This window comes from Amblyraja radiata, chromosome 7 (assembly GCF_010909765.2).
Source record: "Amblyraja radiata isolate CabotCenter1 chromosome 7, sAmbRad1.1.pri, whole genome shotgun sequence".
NCBI lineage: Eukaryota > Metazoa > Chordata > Chondrichthyes > Rajiformes > Rajidae > Amblyraja > Amblyraja radiata.
Window position 1 is genome coordinate 22,287,821 of NC_045962.1, and position 20,451 is coordinate 22,308,271.

At 43.2% G+C, this 20,451-nt stretch overlaps 1 protein-coding gene across 1 annotated transcript in view; it reads right to left on the reverse strand.

Annotated features, from left to right (window-relative positions):
* The window catches only part of itga4 (integrin subunit alpha 4), a 95,992-nt gene that overhangs the window by 66,295 nt on the left and 9,246 nt on the right, over positions 1-20,451 (reverse strand). Inside the window, exons 5-13 of the mRNA XM_033023830.1 lie at positions 18,556-18,617; positions 18,337-18,466; positions 18,108-18,193; positions 17,214-17,276; positions 16,989-17,126; positions 16,790-16,898; positions 13,857-13,951; positions 10,753-10,843; positions 4,349-4,394 (exon numbers count right to left, since the gene is read on the reverse strand). Of these exons, the coding sequence (XP_032879721.1) occupies positions 4,349-4,394; positions 10,753-10,843; positions 13,857-13,951; positions 16,790-16,898; positions 16,989-17,126; positions 17,214-17,276; positions 18,108-18,193; positions 18,337-18,466; positions 18,556-18,617 (820 nt within the window). The remainder of the gene's footprint in view (positions 1-4,348; positions 4,395-10,752; positions 10,844-13,856; positions 13,952-16,789; positions 16,899-16,988; positions 17,127-17,213; positions 17,277-18,107; positions 18,194-18,336; positions 18,467-18,555; positions 18,618-20,451) is intronic.

Sequence of the window (20,451 nt, forward strand, 5' to 3'; positions counted from 1 at the left end):
GTAATATAAATTGGGATACATTTGTCTCAATGTGATCGGTCTGAAGATGGCTCCCAACCCAAAACGTCAACTATTCATGTACTCCCAAGATGCTGCCTGACCCGCTGAGCTATTCAAGCACTCTATATCTATTTCAATGTGATGTTGGTAACAGGCAGAATAGGTCAACTAGTCTTTTCCTAACCATTTATTTTGTACATGAGCATTTACTGTGGAGAAATTTGTTTTGTTTTAACTACTTATGTCTGAAGAAGAGTCTCGACCCGAAACATCACCCACTTCTTCTCTCCAGGGATGCTGACTGTTCCGCTGAGTTACTCCTGCATTTTGTGTCTACCTTATATCTAATTCAACATCCCAATCACAGCCATAATTCTTGCTGTCAAAGTTAAACACTGTGTAAAGTCTGGGGATGAAAAATAAAAATGACAGAAGAACTGCCAGGAACATCAAGTGGCATAGGAAACATGCTGACTGGGCTTGCACTTTACATCCGATTGCATTTATATTTTTTTACCTTGAATGGTAACAAGAATACAGGTTTTGACTCTCCAGACTTCAGGAAAGACAGCAGTTGTATCGTCCTGCTGAATTTATACCTATGATCAAACCGTTTGATCAGAAGATAGCTTGAAAAAAATATTGAGGTTTGTGCTTAGCTCTTTTTAAGAAACATTTAGACAGGTGCATGGATAGGATAGGTTTAGAGCAGAGATTCCCAACCTTTTTCATTCCGTTTACACCTGGCAACTTTAATAGCACATAACGATGTTATTTCACTTATTTATGAACAACTAACGATGAACAGATACACTAGAACCAAACACCGTCAGTCAATAAGAAAAAATATGTACGTACAGTATCAACAAATTTGCCCCCTGGGTAGGTGAAATTTACCCTAGGTTGGGAACCCTTGGTTTAGAGGGATATGGGCCTAATGCAGGCAGGTGGGATTAGTGTAGATGGGACATATTGGTCGGCAGGTGGGACTAGTGTAAATGGGACATGATGGTGGGTTTGGGCAAGTTGGGCCGAAGGACCTGCTCCACACTATGACACATGGCCGGTGATGTTTTCCATCCCACATTACAGTGGCAAATGTATGCCAGAAGTATTTAATTGCCTGTCAAATGCTTTAAAATGAACTGAAGTTGTTTTTTGTTTAATATTTAGGTTGTCTGCATGCCTACTACAAATAGGTGATTAGATGCTTCTTTCTTAAGGTGAACTCATGGAAACAGCTTGCCTCTACAAGTGCCAAGCCATTGGACCAGTGAATATAGATACAATAGCACGCAAAGCAGAGTTTAAGACAGCAAGTCTCTTGTGCCATTTGTATTCCTGGCAGCCTTTCCCATCCTCATTCCCCCAACTGGTGCTGGCACAATGCTTTCCTCCTCCAGCAAATGTTATGCTTCACTGACCAGGAAGTTTGATAGCTCCCAGCAGCTAAAACAAATACTAATTCTCCCAACCCCTCCGCAGACAAAATGAAACATAGAATGAAACCACATGAAGAATTTATTACGCAGCACTGTTGATAACTTAATATAAAGGGGCATTTTTAACCTGCTTTTACTAATTTCTCAGGATCATTTAACCCAATGCCTACACCTGCTGTGCTCCTAATTTTCAATGATCCTGTGCATAAATGGAATGAGCATTAATAATGCTTTTTAAATACGCTGCAATTTCCTATGCTTCTCTTCACCCAGGCTAAGTGTGCAGGCTCTGTACCATTGTAGGCAAAAGGTGAAACAATGACTGAAATTGTAGCTGCACAAAAATGCTGGAGAAACTCAGCGGGTGAGGCAAGGAAATAGGGAACGTTTCGGGCCGAAACGTTGCCTATTTCCTTCGCTCCATAGATGCTGCTGCACCCGCTGAGTTTCTCCAGCATTTTTGTGTACCTTCGATTTTCCAGCATCTGCAGTTCCTTCTTTAACACTGAAATTGTAGCTGCTCCTTTTGCTAAAGATAATTCCTTTCAAGAAACTTACAGGCAGCTCGTCGCCCAGAAATATTGAAATTTGTCTGTGAAGTGGTTCAGGCCATCATCAATTCTTACGTTTCAATGGCACGATCATCTGATCATGTGGCAGGGATCAGGCTCACAGTTAAATACACTCTCTGCAAGCTGATATTTGGGTGCTTCTGCCCCAGTGATGAAGACAATAATGAAGGAAGGTTAGCACAGACATAGTCAGGCACAATGGAAATGGACCCTTCAGCCCATGGAGTCCACACTGACCAGCCAACACCCATTTATAATAATCCTACACTAATCCCATTTATTCTTCCCACATTCCCCAAAACTACCTCTCATTCCCCCACTCATCTGTACACTAGGGACTATTTACATTATTAACTTACATGTCTGGTGAATGGGAGAAAATTCACACTGTCACAAGAACATACAAAGCTCTATTATGGATAGTGCTGGAGGTTAGGATTGAACCTGTGTCTCTGGAGCTGTGAGGCAGCAGCTCCAGTAGTTTGGCTCCTTTACCACATATCAGTAATCCCTGCATCACTCGGGAAGAATCATATTAATGTCTTTCCACTTGAAGAGTAACCAATGATAATTTCACCTTATTAACCATTCCCCATCTATTGTTTTCTACACCCTTGAGTCATGTCAAGAGTCTAGAGTGTTTTATGGCGATAGGTCCCAGGTAGAACAATGAAATTCTTATTTGCAACAGCACAATAGAATATGTAAACATAGAATTCTATAAACAATGTAATGAGAAAAAAAAGTTCAGTTGAGTTCTTTCAGTGCTAGTAAATGGGGATCAGTGATTGATTTTCTAGCAACACATACAGAGAAAGAAAATGGGCATAAGTAATTTCTATTAAAGTGTGGAATAATGGCACAGCAGTAGAGTTGCTGCCTTGCAGTGCCAGAGACCCGGGTTCGATCCTGACTATGGGCGCTGTCTGTACGGAGATTGTACATTTTCCCCGTGACCTGCGTGGGTTTTCGTTGAGTGCTACAGTTTCCTCCCACATTTCAAAGACGTACAGGTCTGTAGGATAATTGGCTTTGGTAAAATTGCAAAATGATCCCGTATGTAGGAAAGTGTTAGTGCACGGGGATGACTGGTCAGCACGGATTCGGTGGGCCGAATGGCCTGTTTCTGCGTTGTATCGCTAAACTAAGTGCATCTGTGGATTTGGTTTGAGGAGGATTCGTCCACAACTCCCTCTCCAAGGCCCAGAGTGGAAGGTGTGAAAGACAAATAATTTCTGTTGCTCTCTGTTTAACAATAGGACAAAGGAGAGAAAACAAAAAACTAAAGCAGCTTAAAAAAAGTCAAGAACTTGCAAATTTCCTCAAGCTTCAAAGGCCAGGCTCAGACAATTACTCAAAGTCATAAAATGCTGCAAATGTCACATAATGCAGCCTGCATATGAGGAGCATGGATACATTCACAGCTCCTTAATCTTTATATGGGTTGAAGAGCTATATTTTGGGGTTAGATACTGCATAGATCAAGCCTTAAAGCCAACTTTTACAGTTCAGACTTAAAACTAGAAATCTCACGAATCAATTCACAGCCTCCAACAAATTTCTGTTCAAACACGGTTAAATTTTACTTTTGATATACACTGCCCTAATCTCGTGTAACAGCATTTCATGCAAAGCTTTAGTGGGTATTTACTGCATTTACATTTGAACTGTATTACACTTCCCTCCACCCAAATCAATGAAGTTTGTACTTTAGAGATACAGCATGGAACCAGGCCCTTCGGCCCACCGAGTCAGTGCTGACCACTGACCAGTACACTAGCACTATCCAACACACTAGGGACAATTTACAATTTATAGAAACCAATCAACCTACAAACCTATATGTCTTTGGAGCGTGGGAGCAACGTGTAGCACCCAGAGAAAACCCACACGGTCACAGGGAAAACATACAAGCTCCGTACAGACAGCACCCATTGTCAGGATCGAACCTGGTATTCTGGCGCTGTTGGGCAACAACTCTACCAGACCACCCTAAATTTGCCACCCTACAAACTTCCTCAAAAAGTACAAATGCCCGATCAGGATGAACTCCCCTTTTTGAAAATGTTTTTGATAATTTGTATCAACAAACGGTTGTGAGCTGAAGAAAAGCAAATACGTCATATATTCTGAAAAATGGTGAAAACACACAGAATTGTCATAAGAAACTTATTGGCAAATTATGTGCATACAATTCCTTGCATGAAAAGAATAGGTTTAATATTTGAAGATCAAACAGCGTACAGGTCAATCCTTTATATGTTTATTGATTAGGCATCGCTTTTCCCATTTCACCAAATTATCACACCCAATGAAATCATTATTCAATCTCACCTGAGCAACACCACAGTATCAGACATGAAGGCACCAACAGCGATATCTACAATGAAGAGAAAATTGATAAATGTTACTTGTTCAAATTTTTAGGCTAATTCACTGGATAGAATAAAAGTAATAAGGCCAGATGCACCTCATAGAAACATAGAAACATAGAAATTAAGTGCAGGAGTAGGCCATTCGGCCCTTCGAGCCTGCACCGCCATTCAATATGATCATGGCTGATCATCCAACTCAGTATCCCGTACCTGCCTTCTCTCCATACCCTCTGATCCCCTTAGCCACAAGGGCCACATCTAACTCCCTCTTAAATATAGCCAATGAACTGGCCTCGACTACCCTCTGTGGCAGGGAGTTCCAGAGATTCACCACTCTCTGTGTGAAAAAAGTTCTTCTCATCTCGGTTTTAAAGGATTTCCCCCTTATCCTTAAGCTGTGACCCCTTGTCCTGGACTTCCCCAACATCGGGAGCAATCTTCCTGCATCTAGCCTGTCCAACCCCTTAAGAATTTTGTAAGTTTCTATAAGATCCCCTCTCAATCTCCTAAATTCTAGAGAGTATAAACCAAGTCTATCCAGTCTTTCTTCATAAGACAGTCCTGACATCCCAGGAATCAGTCTGGTGAACCTTCTCTGCACTCCCTCTATGGCAATAATGTCCTTCCTCAGATTTGGAGACCAAAACTGTACGCAATACTCCAGGTGTGGTCTCACCAAGACCCTGTACAACTGCAGTAGAACCTCCCTGCTCCTATACTCAAATCCTTTTGCTATGAAAGCTATCCATCCAACCCCTCGAGTCTGTTCTTCCATTCAGTGAAATCATGCTGAAACCATATCCCCATATATATGAAACCATATCCCCATAAATATTGATTTTTCTTAAATCCTGATATCTACCGCTGTAGTTTTAAATACAATCAATAAATGAGCTTCCACAGTTTCCAGGGTCAGAATTCCAAAGATTCACTGCCCTTTAGATAAAGCAATTTCTCCATGTTTGGACTAACCTTTATTTGGAGACTGGGAAAATAGTCAGGGGCAAGATAGTCAATATTTTTACCTTGTTGAGCATTCTCAGAGTTTTGAGGTCACCTCTTAGTCTGCTACACCCCAAGGAATTCTTATATGACATCCCAGGAACCAGTCTAGTGAATCTTTGTTGCATCCCCTCTATAACAGGTATATCAGTGTTTTATGTAGGAGGCCAATGTTGTACACAATACTTGAGGTGTAATCTCACAAAAGCCCTATATAACTTCAGGAAAACATCTTTATTATTCACATTGATTCGCTTTCAACTCAATTGGATGGGATGAGTAGATGGCTCATATTAATTTAGCACAAATTCAGAAGTTTGAAACAAAACCTGTGCAAAACTATGAATGATCAAATTACATCAGCCCTCCAATGTTCAATGCCTCTGCAACCTTGAGACCAATGGTAGATTTGGTCATGGGGTGGGAACCACAAGTGACACTTCACATGGAGCGAGGGACAACAGGTGTTTGGCTTCATTGCAAAACTCCAAGAGTGCTCAACAGGGTAAATATCTTCAGGATATTGCCTCTAACTAATTGCCCAGTCTCAAAATAAAGGTTAGGTCAAACAAGGAGAAACTGCTTCCTTTAAAGGACAGTTAATCTTTGAATTATTTGAATTCATTAAAATGGCAATGTCAGGTTATTTATTTTATTTCACTTGATATTGTATTTTTGGATTAATTTACCATAATTTAAATTTTAAACAGACAAATTTATTTATTTGTTTACAACATATTTAAACAGTCTTGAAGTGATCTTCAGAGGCATTTAAAGGCCAGTTGTGAGCAGTGCTACATCTCGCTGTTACATGAGGCTTCCAGCATGTCCAACCCCCAAGCACTGGGACCAGCTCAGGGAATGGATGTGGGCCACACAGGGTATGATGCGGAGCTACACTTTTTCTGAACACTACGTGCTGTTGCAGTTTCTACAGCCCAGGAGCCTGATCCAAACCTAAACACAGGGCTGCCAACTCTCACGCTTTGAGCGTGAGACTCACGCCCTCAAGCAAACTCTCACGCCCTCACGCTCATCAGAAATTTCTCACGCTCAGTGGTGAGAAATTTTGTGATCAAGGAAAATTTCAAAACTCGGATAAACTGCATGGTCCGCGGGTGTTGGAGAGCCGGGGGCTGCGGGAGGGATGGGAGCAGAGCCAGCAGCGGGAACAGATGTGGGGAGCCGGGACTGGTGAGTGTTTGCCGGGGCTGGCGTGTCGCTCGCTGCAGCTCTGGTCATGGAGCACTCCGGACAGTGCAAGTCGCGGGCATCGGAGGCGTCGGAAGCGTTGCGCCGCTGCCGCTGCCGCGAGAGTCTCTGTGCCGAAGGGACAGACTCTCAAAGGGAGGTGGAGAGAGAGAGGGGGGGAAGGAGACAGGGAGACAGTGGGGAGAGAGAGGGGGGGGGGTGAGAGGAGAGAGAGCGGGGAGAGACGGGGGGGGGGGGAGTGAATGGAGAGAGAGAAGAGGGAGGGGGGGGAGAGAGGGGAGAGAGGTAGGGGAGAGAGAGGGGGGAGAGTGAGGTGGGAGAGGGGGGGGGAGTGAGAGAGGGGAGAGAGGGAAGAAAGAGGGAAGAGAGAGAGGGGGTGGAGAGGGAGGAGAGGGTTGGAGAGAATGGGAGAGAGAAGGGGAAGAGAGAGGGGTGGTAAAAGAGAGAGGGGGAAGAGGGGAAGAGGGGGAAAGAGAGAAACAGGGGAAAGAGAGAGATAGGGGGCAAAGAAAAAGAGATAGACAGAGGAGAAAGAGAGGGGAGAGGGCAAGGGGGAGAGTGAGGTAGGAGGGAGAAATGGGGAAGAGAGGAGGAGAGAGGGGGGAAGAGAGAGGGGTGAGAGGAGAGACAGAGAGAGAGGGGAAAGAGAGAGGGGAGAGTGTGTGGGAGGGAGCGAGACGGGGAGGATTAGAGAGGGAGGGAGGGAGGAAAGAGGTTGGGGGGGAAGCGAAGGGGAGAGAGAGGGGAGAGAGAGGGATGAGAGGGGGGAGGAGAGAGAGGGGGGGGAGAGGAAGAGGGGGGGAGAGAGAGGGGGGGGAGAGAGGGGGGGAGAGAGGGGGGGGAGGGAGAGAGGGAAGGAAGGGGGGGAGAGAGAGGGGGATAGAGGGGGAGAAAGAGGGGGAGAGAGAGAGGGAGAGAGAGGGGGAGAGAGAGGGGGAGAGAGAGGGGGAGAGAGAGGGGGAGAGAGAGGGGGGGAGAGAGAGAGGGGGAGAGAGAGAGGGAGAGAGGGGGAGAGAGAGAGGGGGGAGAGAGAGGGGGGGAGAGAGAGGGGGGGAGAGAGAGGGGGGAGAGAGAGGGGGGGATGAGAAGAGAGGGGGTGAGAGAAGAGAGGGGAGGGGAGAGAGTAAGAGAGGGAGAGAGAAGAGAGGGAAGGGGAGAGAGTAAGAGGGGAGACAGGGGAGAGAGAGGGGGTGAGAGGAGCGACAGAGAGGGAGAGAGGAGAGAGAGAGAGGGAAGAGAGGGGGAGGGGAGAGATAGTGGGGGAGAGAGAGAGCGGTAGGTTGAGAGGAGAGAGAGCGGAAGAGAGGGGGGAGAGAGAGAGAGAGTCTCTGTGTCGAATTTGCCCAGGTGACCGGCATGGATCAGACTGCGGCTCGGTGCATCCTGGAGGCCAACCAGTGGCTGCTGGAAGTAAGTACCAAGCACTGGGTAGAAACGGTGGAAGGTAGTGGACTTCACATGGGGGTGGTTGGTGAAAGCATCCTGCTTGCCTGTTAGATTTTCACTTGCTGTAACTGCAGGAAAAATGTTCCCGATGTTGGGGGCATTCAGAACCAGGGGTCACAGTTTAAGAATAAAGGGGGGGGGGGGGCAGTTAGGACTGAGATGAGGACAAACTTTCTTCACGTAGATAGTTGTGAATCTGTGGAATTCTCTGCCAAGGCAGTGCAGGCCAATTCACTGGATGTTTTCAAGAGAGAGTTACATTTAGTTCTTGGGGCTAGTGACATCAAGGGATATGGGGAAAAAAACAGGAAAGAGGTACTGATTTTAGATGAATAGCCATGATCATATTGAATGGCAGTGCTGGCTCGAAGGGCCGAATGGCCTATTCCTGCAACTATTTTCTATGTTTCTATGCTTGAGTATATGGCAATAAAACTCGATCACTTGATTTTGAAGCATTCATGCATGGTGGAGGTATAATGTAGTCATAGAGTGATACAGTGTGAAAACAGGCCCTTCGGCACAACTTGCCCACACCCGCCAACATGTCCCAGCTATGCTACCTGCTTTTGGTCCATACCTCCAAACCTGCCCTATCCATGTATCAGTCTAACTGTTTCTTAAATGTTGGGATGGTCCCTGCCTCAACTACCTCCTCTGGCAGCTTGTTCCATACACCCATCACCCTTTGTGTGGATAAAGTTACCCCTTAAAAAGTTACCTCTTAAAAATACTTCATACAAAAAACATTGAAATCATACTTCTACAGTGCACTAAAACATGATTTTAATACATCAAATTTCAAAAAGTTCCTACCCTTCTTCCACACCCTCTCCCCACTCAGTTGCTCCACTCCCTCACCGGGTACCCCTAAGGCCAGTGATCGCACAGCCTCCCCCCTTTCAAAAATGCTCCAATCCAATTTAAAGCATATATATTGCATTCAAGTGTAAGTTATAAGACTCGCTACAGTATGCACCATATTGCACAATTTCAAGCTGAAAAATGCAAATGTTCCGTACCAATGGGAGGGGGCACCCTCCTTCCACCACCCCCCCCCCCCCCCCCCCCCCCCCCCCCCCCGGTCGCGATGCTCCCTCGGGCTTGGTCTCTCGCACATTTCTCACTCCCAACTCTCACCCAATGTTGGCAGCCCTACCTAAACAGGAAACCACTATATGTTTTCAGATAACGAAATGAAAGCCAATTTAGTTTAGTTCAGAGATACAGCATGGAAACAGGCCCTTCAGCCCACCGAGTCCACGTTGACCAGCGATCCCTACACATTAACACCATCCCACACACACTAGGGACAATTTACACTTATACCAAGACAATTAACCTATAAACCTGTACATCTTTGCAGTGTAGTACGAAACCAAAGATGTCAGAGAAAACCCACGCGGTCACGGGGAGAATGTACAAACTCCGTACAGACAAGCACCCGGAGTCAGGATCGAACCCGGGTCTACCGCCATTGCAAGCGCTGTAAAACAGCAACTCGACCACTGCGCCACCGTGCCGCTCCTCCTACAGGGCTTCTGCCCATCATTCTGTTCCTAGTTGGGAAGAGACTGAAGTCTCCAGTTAGGAAGAGCATGAAGTCTAATCACCCACCTCCATGTCAAGAAGTTGTGTTTGGGACATTTCCCACCTTCAGGTCAACACAATCTTGTCACCATAATCACTGCATTTTGTAAGAGATATTTTAGGACAGAATCTATTCTCCAAACTGAGTTTTCCTTCAAATTATGAAAGAAGCATAGAAAATCAAAAAATAAAATTATGCAATTAAAAAGTTGCCATTTTCATTTCTCTTCTTGAAAATGTGATTTTAAAAAATGATCATGAGCAAAATGCATGTCAGGGCAGGACAAACAAAAATACAGTAATGACTGATTCTTCATGTTTAACAATAACCTGATCAGAACAATTGAATCTGGCGTCACCACGAGAACATTTTAAGAACGTATTTTCATTAGATACAGCGATGGCCAATGGAAATTATTTTCACATGGTGCGCTGATGGTTAGATCACATGGTGCCTTCATGTAGCCTAATTTATATACAACTTTATACCCATCAAGGGCGTCACCAGTCTGAAGAAGGGTTCCGACTGGAAACGTCACCTATTCCTTTTCTCCAGAGATGCTATGCTGCGTGACCCGCTGAGTTACTCTAGCAATTTGTTCCCATCTTTAAACTCGTCAATGTGATTTAAATTTAAATGCTCTTTACAAATGATATATCAGGTCATACAGATAATAATTTTGTTTAGATTTATAAAATAATTAGAGATAGGTTATAAAAAGGCTGCAGTAAGAGTTTTTTGTAACAATTTTGTGGTAACAAGTTTTTAGTCCCTTATCTGTGATAGGGCAGGACAGTATCCCCAATCTGCATTGTGTTCATTTAATTCTTCCTGTCTAAAGGGCATGTGACATAAGTATTGTATCTTCGAAACCAACCACATCGAAATAAAGGACTTCATTTTTCCATTACCTAGTTCCAGCTAATTTTCAGATGATTTTAAAATGAGTAATATACTGCCAATAAGCTTTTGTTGCCCACTGCAACATTAAATTATACAATGAATCTTGTGTATAATACAAAATGCTACCATTCGTTTAATCTAAAATTTCTGATTTGAAAATAATAAATCATTTTGAGTTGTAAATGCATTTATGAAATTCTGAAGATTACCTGAGTAACCATTTCCATCTGCATCAATACCTCCAGATATCGATTGGCCAAAGGCACGCAAGTTATTACTGATCTGTTGCCCAAGGATTTTCTGTAAGAATAAGAAAATAATGAATCCCTGAAGATGGTTTCAAATTGATCATGGAGTGATGGATTCAACTCCCAGCCTTGTATATTAAATCGACTTTTCATCCAGATATTGTCATGCATTTTACTCCTGGTGATCACCTCAGCTGTCCTTTGCAAACCTTGACAATCAGGCATGCTGGTAAAATTGTTTAACCCAGTGTCTGTCAGAAGAATTTACAAATAGAAAGCAGAACTTCCAAGCCATCAAAGGTGCATCAGAGAGTAATTTTATTCTCACCCTTCCTGGTTGGCATGGACGAGTTGGGCCGAAGGGCCTGTTTCTGTGCTCTACAACACTACTCGCATAGTACTTAAATGACAAAGACAGAACAATATCCTTTACAAGACCATGGACAACCTTGGACTACGCTTCATCCAAACATGATTCCAAGAGAATCCCGTTCATTTCTCCAGGTTTTCTATTTATTTTGTTCTGATGATATCATCTTTCTACTTCAGTGATCCTGTTATGTGTCTTCCCCCACAGATGTTAAGCTCAACCATGTTGTTTAACTTTCCCACACATTCGCTCAAAATCCCTCTAGTCCCACTCCAGACAAGGACAGGTTATATTCTCACCTTCTACCCCATCAGCATTGTGTTCAATCCCCTGCAATTTACAACATATCCACTGTGATGCCACGATAAGACATATCTACCTCTCCAATCCTCATTCCCAAGGGCATGCTCCCTCTGAGGCCCTTATGTTCATTCTTCCATCTCCAGCAATAACAACTCTCCACTTTGTGGCGCCTTCTCGTACAATCACAAGGTGTGAACTTGCTCTTTCATCTCCTCCCTTGTCCACTACACTGGGCTCTCAACACATTCCAATTGAAGCAGTAAACCATTCGCCTTTTATCCAATTTAGCACCCATTGCCTCCAGTGCTACTGGCGTGGTCACCCCTATATTGGAAAAACCAATTGCAGTGAGACTGCTTTGCAGTGCAGGTCCTTCAGTACACAAGCATGGCCCCAAGATTCCTCTTGTCTCTAATTTATACATCCCACTCTTCAGCCTCCTACACCGAGCCCAAACCATCTTGTCGGCTTCGGAAGCCGCGGTCTTCGGTTAGGAAGCGGCCGTTCCAGGTGGCCCAGCCGCTGAGAGGACTCTCCCGACGCCGGGGCAACAGCACCCGGCCAGAACGGCCAGGAACATCGGGCCTCCGTAGAGGCAATAGCGGAGGCCTCAATAGGCCTGACTTTGGGAGAACTGGGGATGGGGACTGGACACTGTGCCTTCCCCCACAGTGGTAACCATTGTGGGGGGGATGATTTTTGTGTGTAAGTGAATATTTAAGTTTGTGTCCAAGATGGCTGTCGGAAGGGAGAGTGTACGCTGGCGCGGTTTGGCTGCCGCTGCTCTCTCTTCACATTGTGTTTTAGATTTTTGTCTTTGGATCGAATTCTGTCTTTAATTTGTGTATTGGTGATGTCTTTATTATTTATTTTATTCCGATTATATGTTTTCTTACTCTTGTTAATTTTCTGTAAGGTATCCTTGAGACTTTTGAAAGGCGCCCAAAAAATAAAATTTATTATTATTATTATTATTATCTTGAGGAATAACACCTCAACTTGCGAATAAGAATGTGGCGATCTTCTGAACTCAGTGTCATGTCCAACAATTTCACATTTCAGCTCTACACATCCAGGACTCTGCCTCCCCCTCCCTTTTCCCCTCATTTCTGGCGATTTCAGGTTTCTTCCCCCTCCCTCCCCTTAAAACCTATTCTCTTTTTGGTGGCTGGACTTGAGCTGTCACTTTCACCTCTCCTGCTTTCCACCTACAAAGAACTTTGCCTTTTGTTCTCTCTGCCACCACCATCCCCTCCACCCCGTGCTCTGTAATTTAAAATCTGTGTAATCTCTAAATGTTTCCAGGTCCAATGAAAGATCATGGACAAACTGTTACCTCTGTCCCTCTCTCATCACATGCTGTCTGACCTGCTGAGTATTTCCAACATTTTCAATTTTATTTCGGATTTCCAAAAGTATCCTGCAGATCTTGTTTATCGGGTGAAAAAACACAAATTTGTCAATTGTGTCAAAATGATCGTTAAATGTGCCATGTGCTGTCACTGGGGCTACCAGACTGAGAAGTGTGGTTTTATTTCCCAATGCGGAGTTGGAATTTGTCCACCACTGAATACAGAACAGATCACCTTGTCATACACTGTGGTCTTTGGAAATCCAAAATAATGACAGTAAACACTGAATGCACTCAGCAGACCAAGCAGTTTTAGGTCAATGAGCTCTGATGAAAGGTCATTGGCTTGAGATGTATAAACACATGATTCTTAAGGGGTTGGACAGGCTAGATGCAGGAAGATTGTTCCCGATGTTGGGGAAGTCCAGAACAAGGGGTCACAGTTTAAGGATAAGGGGGAAGTCTTTTAGGACAGAGATGATAAAAAGAAATTCACACAGAGAGTGGTGAATCTGTGGAATTCTCTGCCACAGAAAGTAGTTAAGGCCAGTTCATTGGCTATATTTAAGAGGGAGTTAGATGTGGCCCTTGTGGCTAAAGGGATCAGGGGGTATGGAGAGAGGGCAGGTACAGGATACTGTTGGATGATCAGCCATGATCATATTGAATGGCGGTGCAGGCTCGAAGGGCCGAATGTTTTCTATGTTTCTATGTTGCTTGACCTGTTGACCATCTCCACTACTTTGTTTTCATTACATCCCTTCACATTTTCTAAAGTATACATGAAATACTGCATCGCTGCATTGACGTTTGCACCTGTGGCATGTGTGTGAGGCGGCCCAGTGGCAAAGTTCACAAAATTGGGTCTGAAGAAGGGTCCAGGCACAAAATTCCACCTATCGGTTTTCTCCAGAGATGCTGCCTGACCCGCTGAGTTACTCCAGCACTTTTGGTCTAGCTTTGACAAAATTCAGCTGCTTGCCACATACTTGCTGACATTTTAAGTCTTGTTTTACATCAAATTTAATTTCAATTCCTTACTTGAGAAAAGGTTGAAGATATTCCAGTCTCTCTGCCATTGTAGATATAAATCGCCCCATGTAGATCATCTTCTTGGGGAGCACCTATTGCTATATCTGTAGTGGAATTAAACACACTGAGTCTAGTAACCTCTTGGGTTAGATAAGGGGTAATGACACACAACATATATCTTTGCCTTTATGCTCTTGTAACATACATTGTGTGCTCAAAACGGTGTTAATTTATTTACTTTGCATGAACTGAAATATAACAAATTTATCTGGCCATAGAACATGTGGGAATATTATCTGTGCAGGGAGGAACTGCAGATGCTGGTTTAAACAGAAGACAGACACAAAATGCTGGAGTAACTCAGCAGGACAGGCAGCACCTCTGGAGGGAAGGAATGGGTGACGTTTCGGGTTGAGATCCTTCTTCAGGCTGCCTTGTCTCACTGAGTTACTCCAGCATTTTTTGGCTACCATGGGAATATTATCTGTTATAACAGATTTCAACAAATCATAATATTTTGTGATGGTCTTGTTTCACATCTTAGATTTGAGATTTTATTTATGGTGGCAAGCATCATTCACTCAACCTGCAGCATTATTCCCCACAGCTTCTGCTCCACACTCACTTAATGTAGTATAGTTTAGTTTATTTTCATGTGTACCAAAGTACAGTGACAAGTTTTTTTTTGGGTTGTGTGCTATCCAGTGATTAGAAATACTTTACATGATTACAATCAAACCATCCACAGTGTACAGGTACAGGATAAAGGGAATAACGATTAGTGCAAGATATAGTCCGGTAAAGTCTGATTAAAGATAGTCCCAGAGTCTCCAATGAGGTAGATGGAAGGTCAGCACTGCTCTCTAGTTGGTGATACGATGGTCCAGTTGCCTGATAACAGCTGGGAAGAAACTGTCCCTGAATCTGGAGAGATGCGTTTTCACAGTTCTGTACCTCTTGCCTGATGGGAGAGGGTGTGTTCAGGGTGAGACTGGTCCTCGATTATGCTGGCGATTCATACTCCCACTTAGTTACAAAGGTGTTATATGTTGCAAAACATGACATGTATTACTTTCACACATGCATTCCCAGCTATTTGCAATTTCAAGTAATGGCATTAAAAAATCTAGTGGCATAAAAGCTTCATGAAGGCATCCTCATTAAAATGCCCTCAACTACAATATGTTCTATCACTTTTTATAGTATTGGGCAGATAAACTGCTGCATTCAAAACTTAAAGCAATGCCTGGATCATTAATTTATTTTGAATGTAATTCAAATGAGCAGATCTATGCTTTAGCTCATTCAGTCATTAAAATGTTAAATCTCCTTGAATTTGGCTAATTATGTGATAGGTGGGGGTCCACATTAATGGGCCAGGCACGAGGTCTATCATAAGCCTGATTTGTTTTACATTTCCATGCTCATGCTCTGGTGTACAAGTCCGCACATTTAGTATGACTGGATAATTTATTTAAATAAAAGGTTTCTTCATCTTTTGCTGCACTGGAGTCTGTACTGGAACAAGGCACTGGATGGATTTCCTTCCCCTTATTACAATCTCATTTGGAAACAAATTACTCAACAGTGCATAACATGTCTCACCACACTCCCTAGCACAGAATTGTTCCCTGAAAATAGGCAGTGACGGACAGTAGCAAGGGGCTGCACACTGGCCACACAAACTCTACTGATGTTGAATGGGCTGCATGTATCCTTTTCAGAGCTCCTTTTATTTTCTATTATATACAATATGATATGATACAATAGAACTATATTAATCCCAGGAGGGAAATTGGTCTGCCAACAGTTATAATGCACAAGAAGATACATGAACATGAAATGAAAGCGACGAATGAAAAGTCCAGGATTGGGGGATGTGCAAAGATTGGGGAAGGGGGGAAGAGGAGGCAGTCTACCCCATGACAGAAGGGGAAAGAGTTGTGCGGTTTGATTGCCACAGGGAAAAAGGATCTCCTGTGGTGTTCTGTGCTGCATCTTGGTGGAACCAGTCTGTTGCTGAAGGTGCTCCTCAGGTTGACCAGTGTGTCATGGAGGGGGTGAGCTGTGTTGTCCACAGTTTGAGAAGCATCCTCCCCTCCAAGACCACCTCCCGTGAATCCAACTCCACCGCCAGGACGGAGCCAGCTTTCCTGGTGAGCTTGTTAATTCTGTTGCCGTCCGTGGCCTTTGCCGCATTTCCAAATATGAAACACAACATAGGTATTGAGAAGCATTCCCAATGGTGGGGATAAAAGCTATGGAGATCATGCTCCTCTAGGTCCTTTGCCACCAGCTCTGGTGAGTTAAAACACAAAGTGCTGGAATAATTCAGCGGGTCAAGCATGTTGTCTGAACCACTGAGTAACTCGAGCACTTTGTGTTTTACTCAACATTCTAGTATCTGCAGTTCCTTTGATTTCATCTCTGTGGAGTTGTATCAACTGCCTCCTATAGATTTAGTTTAGTTTAGTGCCACATGTACTAAGGTACAGTGAAAAGCTTTTGTTGCGTGCTAACCAGTCAGCCGAAAGACTATACATGATTACAACCGGGTCATCCACAGTATATAGATACATGATAAAGGAATAACGTTAGTGTGAGGTTATGTCCTGGAAAGTCTGATTAAAGATATCTCCATTAAAGTCAAGTCAAGTTTATTTGTTAAAGAGGGTCTCCCATGAGGTTCATAGTAGCTCAGGATAGTAGTGTGGCATTACCAGGTCTACATTCCCCTCCCTATCCTGCCCCCCACCCCCACACCCCACACACACACACACACACTATAGAATTTCTGTATCAAAAGCTGCAGATATTTTCGTACATCAACTCATTCATTTATAATATAACAAAATGTCACTATCAAAATAACACCCATTACTAAATGGCATTTTTTTTAGAAAGAAAGAATTTTGAAATTATAGGATCTATATATGCCAAACCTGAATGTCCATCATCATCAATGTCTCCAAGATCCACAATTGTTTCCCCAAATCTGGCCGCATAGGAATTTCCTCCTACAAGCTCAATTTCCAGCTCCTTCAGCTTTCCCTTTCCAAATACAAAACCCATACCGATAAGACAATGACAAGTGATAATTATTAAATGTAAATTAGCTCAGAGGATATTCTTCAATCTTACCAATCCCATGTTCAAGTAAACATAGACCCTTCCTTCATCTCTGACCACGCTGTACATGGGGGCTCCAACTAACAGATCCGAGAGGCCATCTGAATTGAGATCCACCGCACAAACTGATGAGCCAAAGTAAGAAGCAAGCTGCAAGCCAAAGAAACAAAAGCAAATGAAACATTGCAACAGTTTCAGAATCTTAGAATTTAACGACGGTTTTATGTCTTGTCGTACCTTTTTACCCTTTGCCTCGAACATTATGCTCAAGTCCATTCCATCTTTCTTAAAGATGTAAACCTACAAAAAAAAAAAATAGGCCTTAGTTTAAAAAATGTCCACACTGTTTGAAAGAAACAATTTTTAATTGATAAAGATCATTATGTAGCGTTTTCAGGACTGCATAATTATGCCCAAAGAAATAAATGTGGAACCTGAAACTTTCAATATATACAAAGCCGAGATGGGTTTGAAACCATGAGGAGAATACAAGTGATTAGGAGAGAGAGCAAGGATATGGTATTTAGGTTTAGTGTAGAAATACAGCATGGAAACAGGTCCTTCAGCCCATGCTGACCATCAATCACCCATTCACACTAGTTCAGTGTTATCTAACTTTCACAGCAACTCCTTGTGCACTAGGAGCAATTTACAGAGGCCAATTAACCAACAAACCCCTACGCATTTGGGATGTGAAAGGAAACCGGAGCGCCAGAAGGAAACCGACACGGTCACAAGGAGAATGTGCAACCTCCACATAGACAGCACCTAAAGTCGGGATCAAACCCGGGTCTCTGGTGCTGGGAGGCAGCAGCTCTGCCAGCTGTGCCACTCTGTATCAGGAAGGTTATATTGAATGTGTAGGAAGGAACTGCAGGTGCTAGTTTACACCCAAGATAGACACTGGAGTAACTCAGCGGGAGGTATGCTGAATGGCAGACTCGAGGGATCAAATGGCCTACTCTTGCTCCTATTTCTTCTGATCTAAATGTCACCTGTGAACTTTGGATGTTTTAGTTGCAGTCTTTTATCCAATCTGTTACAGCAACCTTCGATATATTGTTTTAAATTATTTCACTGATTTAAATCATTGCAATCAAAGGAACATTTCTGAAAACGCAAAATTCTTACTTGACCCATCATCTCCTGCTGTGGTGCCCCTGCCACAAATTCTGTGCTGTTTGGATAAATAAAGTGTCCTGCACTAACCGAATAACCTGGGAAATAATTTAAAAAAAACATTCATATTAAAACAAATGGCCTCAACACGTCTTAAGCATCAAATGTCATTGCTATAGGGTATATTTTGCACCAAATGTTGTACTCATGCAATAGTTATTTAATTATGACCTTTAATTACCAAGATAGCTGCCATCTTTGATTACATAATCCAAATCTTCATAAAAGAGCAAAGAATTGTCTTTCTCATTTTTGACTAAAACTGTTCCAGCCCATAAATTAGATCCAGGAGCTCCCATTACAATTAAATCCTGCAATATAAAAACAGTATCACTAAGATAATGCACAGATGCTTCAAAGAAGAAACAAACATTTTATTCAAGAAACAGCTCCCACTCACCTCAGTTACAAAACTAGCAATCCCAGCCTGACAAAACATCTTATCACGTTCCTCTTTATTTTCTAATGGGATAAGAAAAAAAATTACAATACAATGCATCTTCGTGCCGCTGTGATCCCAAAATCCAGTCCAATAAAATATTTTGTTTTCCTTACTCTCATTACACAATTCCAATGGGAAATATCATCTCCAGATATCACAGGACTACAGTTACCCAACTGTACTGCGTCAGGGTGCCAGATCACAGGATTGCTTCCAATATGCCACGCAACATTAAATACTTAAAGGACAGTGATCAAATAAAACACTCAACATAAACAGTAAAATACTGTAATATTTTGGAGCAGGACCATTATTCGCAATAGCCATCCCTTTTTGGCACATTTACAGCTCTGATGTGCATTTTCATCATCACCAAACCAAATGATCACTTCAAGTGAATTGAACACAATGTGAAACACATACGGATGATACAATGTTACCAAGTTCTTCACACTGTGAAAATGTCTACTTTTAATCGTTTGTAAAGTACTATGTACAACCATGAAGTTCTGAATTGGTCTGTGAGGGGAAAAGAAGTAGAGAATGTTGGCTGGAAAGGCCTTTATGATTTGATGGCAGGCAAGTGTTGTCATTAAATTCTTCTGGTTCCTACTTTGGAAATACAGCATCTTCTAAGGAATAGCATGCCGCTCAATGTTTTATGAAATGCATTGTTCTTACCGCATATTAGCATCCTGGTCACATGATCGCTGGTTTCAGGCCAGGAGTGCTCATAATAACCGACTTGCAGAAAGCCAAATCATTTCACGTGCACGAATAGCGCCAGGTCCTGACCCTAGTTCCGATGCATTTACTTTGTGGCGGGCACCTGAATCAGTTCCAGCAGGTGGAAGAGGCTACAGGACAGCAGGCATAATGGGGTCAAGGACAGAGCGTTCACGGCGTGGTCCCGTTTCCACCAATCTTTCCACCACCACGCACAAGAAGCGCACGACAGACACCATTGTGCAGATGCCGAGAATTGTGTTCAGCTCTGGCTGAACAACTTCTAATCTTGTATCTGGACAGTCTGTGGAATTCTCTGCCTCAAAGTGCAGTGGAGGCAGGTTCTCTGGATGCTTTCAAGAGAGAGCTAGATAGGGCTCTTAAAAATAATGGAGTCAGGGGATATGGGGAGAAGGCAGGAACGGGGTACTGATTGGGGGTGATCAGCCATGATCACATTGAATGGTGGTGCTGTCTCGAAGGGCCAAATGGCCTACTCCTGCACCTATTGTCTATTGACTCGATAAGAAGAAGCAAGAATAATCAAATCAAAGACCTAGATGCAGATGTTTTCTGTGATGGGACAATGTCAGAGGAGAGCTGACAAATGGGCACAAATGCTTCCTGCAGTTCCTTGAGGATTTGTGCAGTGTTCCTATGGGAGTGTTGTGGTGCATGAAGGCTTAAATTCTGTCATACAGGGCCAGTGGCAGCTCAAATGCATCATGGTGTGGTCCTTAGGAGAACGTGGACATCATGAACAATGCTTTACACATTCTCATTCAAACTCTATCTTCAGAGAGTGCTAAAACACATTTCTCTACTGCTTTTTAATGACTGCTTTGGAATCCAATCATATTACTCTTTTGGGAAGTGTTTTACAGATCATCTCTGACAAGATTTCTCCGTGTTTCCTCAGCTTTTTTTTTTAACCAATTGCTAAATATTGTTAGTCTCTGTTGAGAGGTCCACATGCCATCATCTTCTACATACACAACTTTTCACACAAAAGCACAGCAACAAACAAAAGGCTGAACCTTCATTATTTTTTGTGCAAAAATAAAACATTTCTGTGAAGATGTAGCTGATTACAAGGCCTCCCTTCTGAGTTCAGTAGTTCGAGGAAAG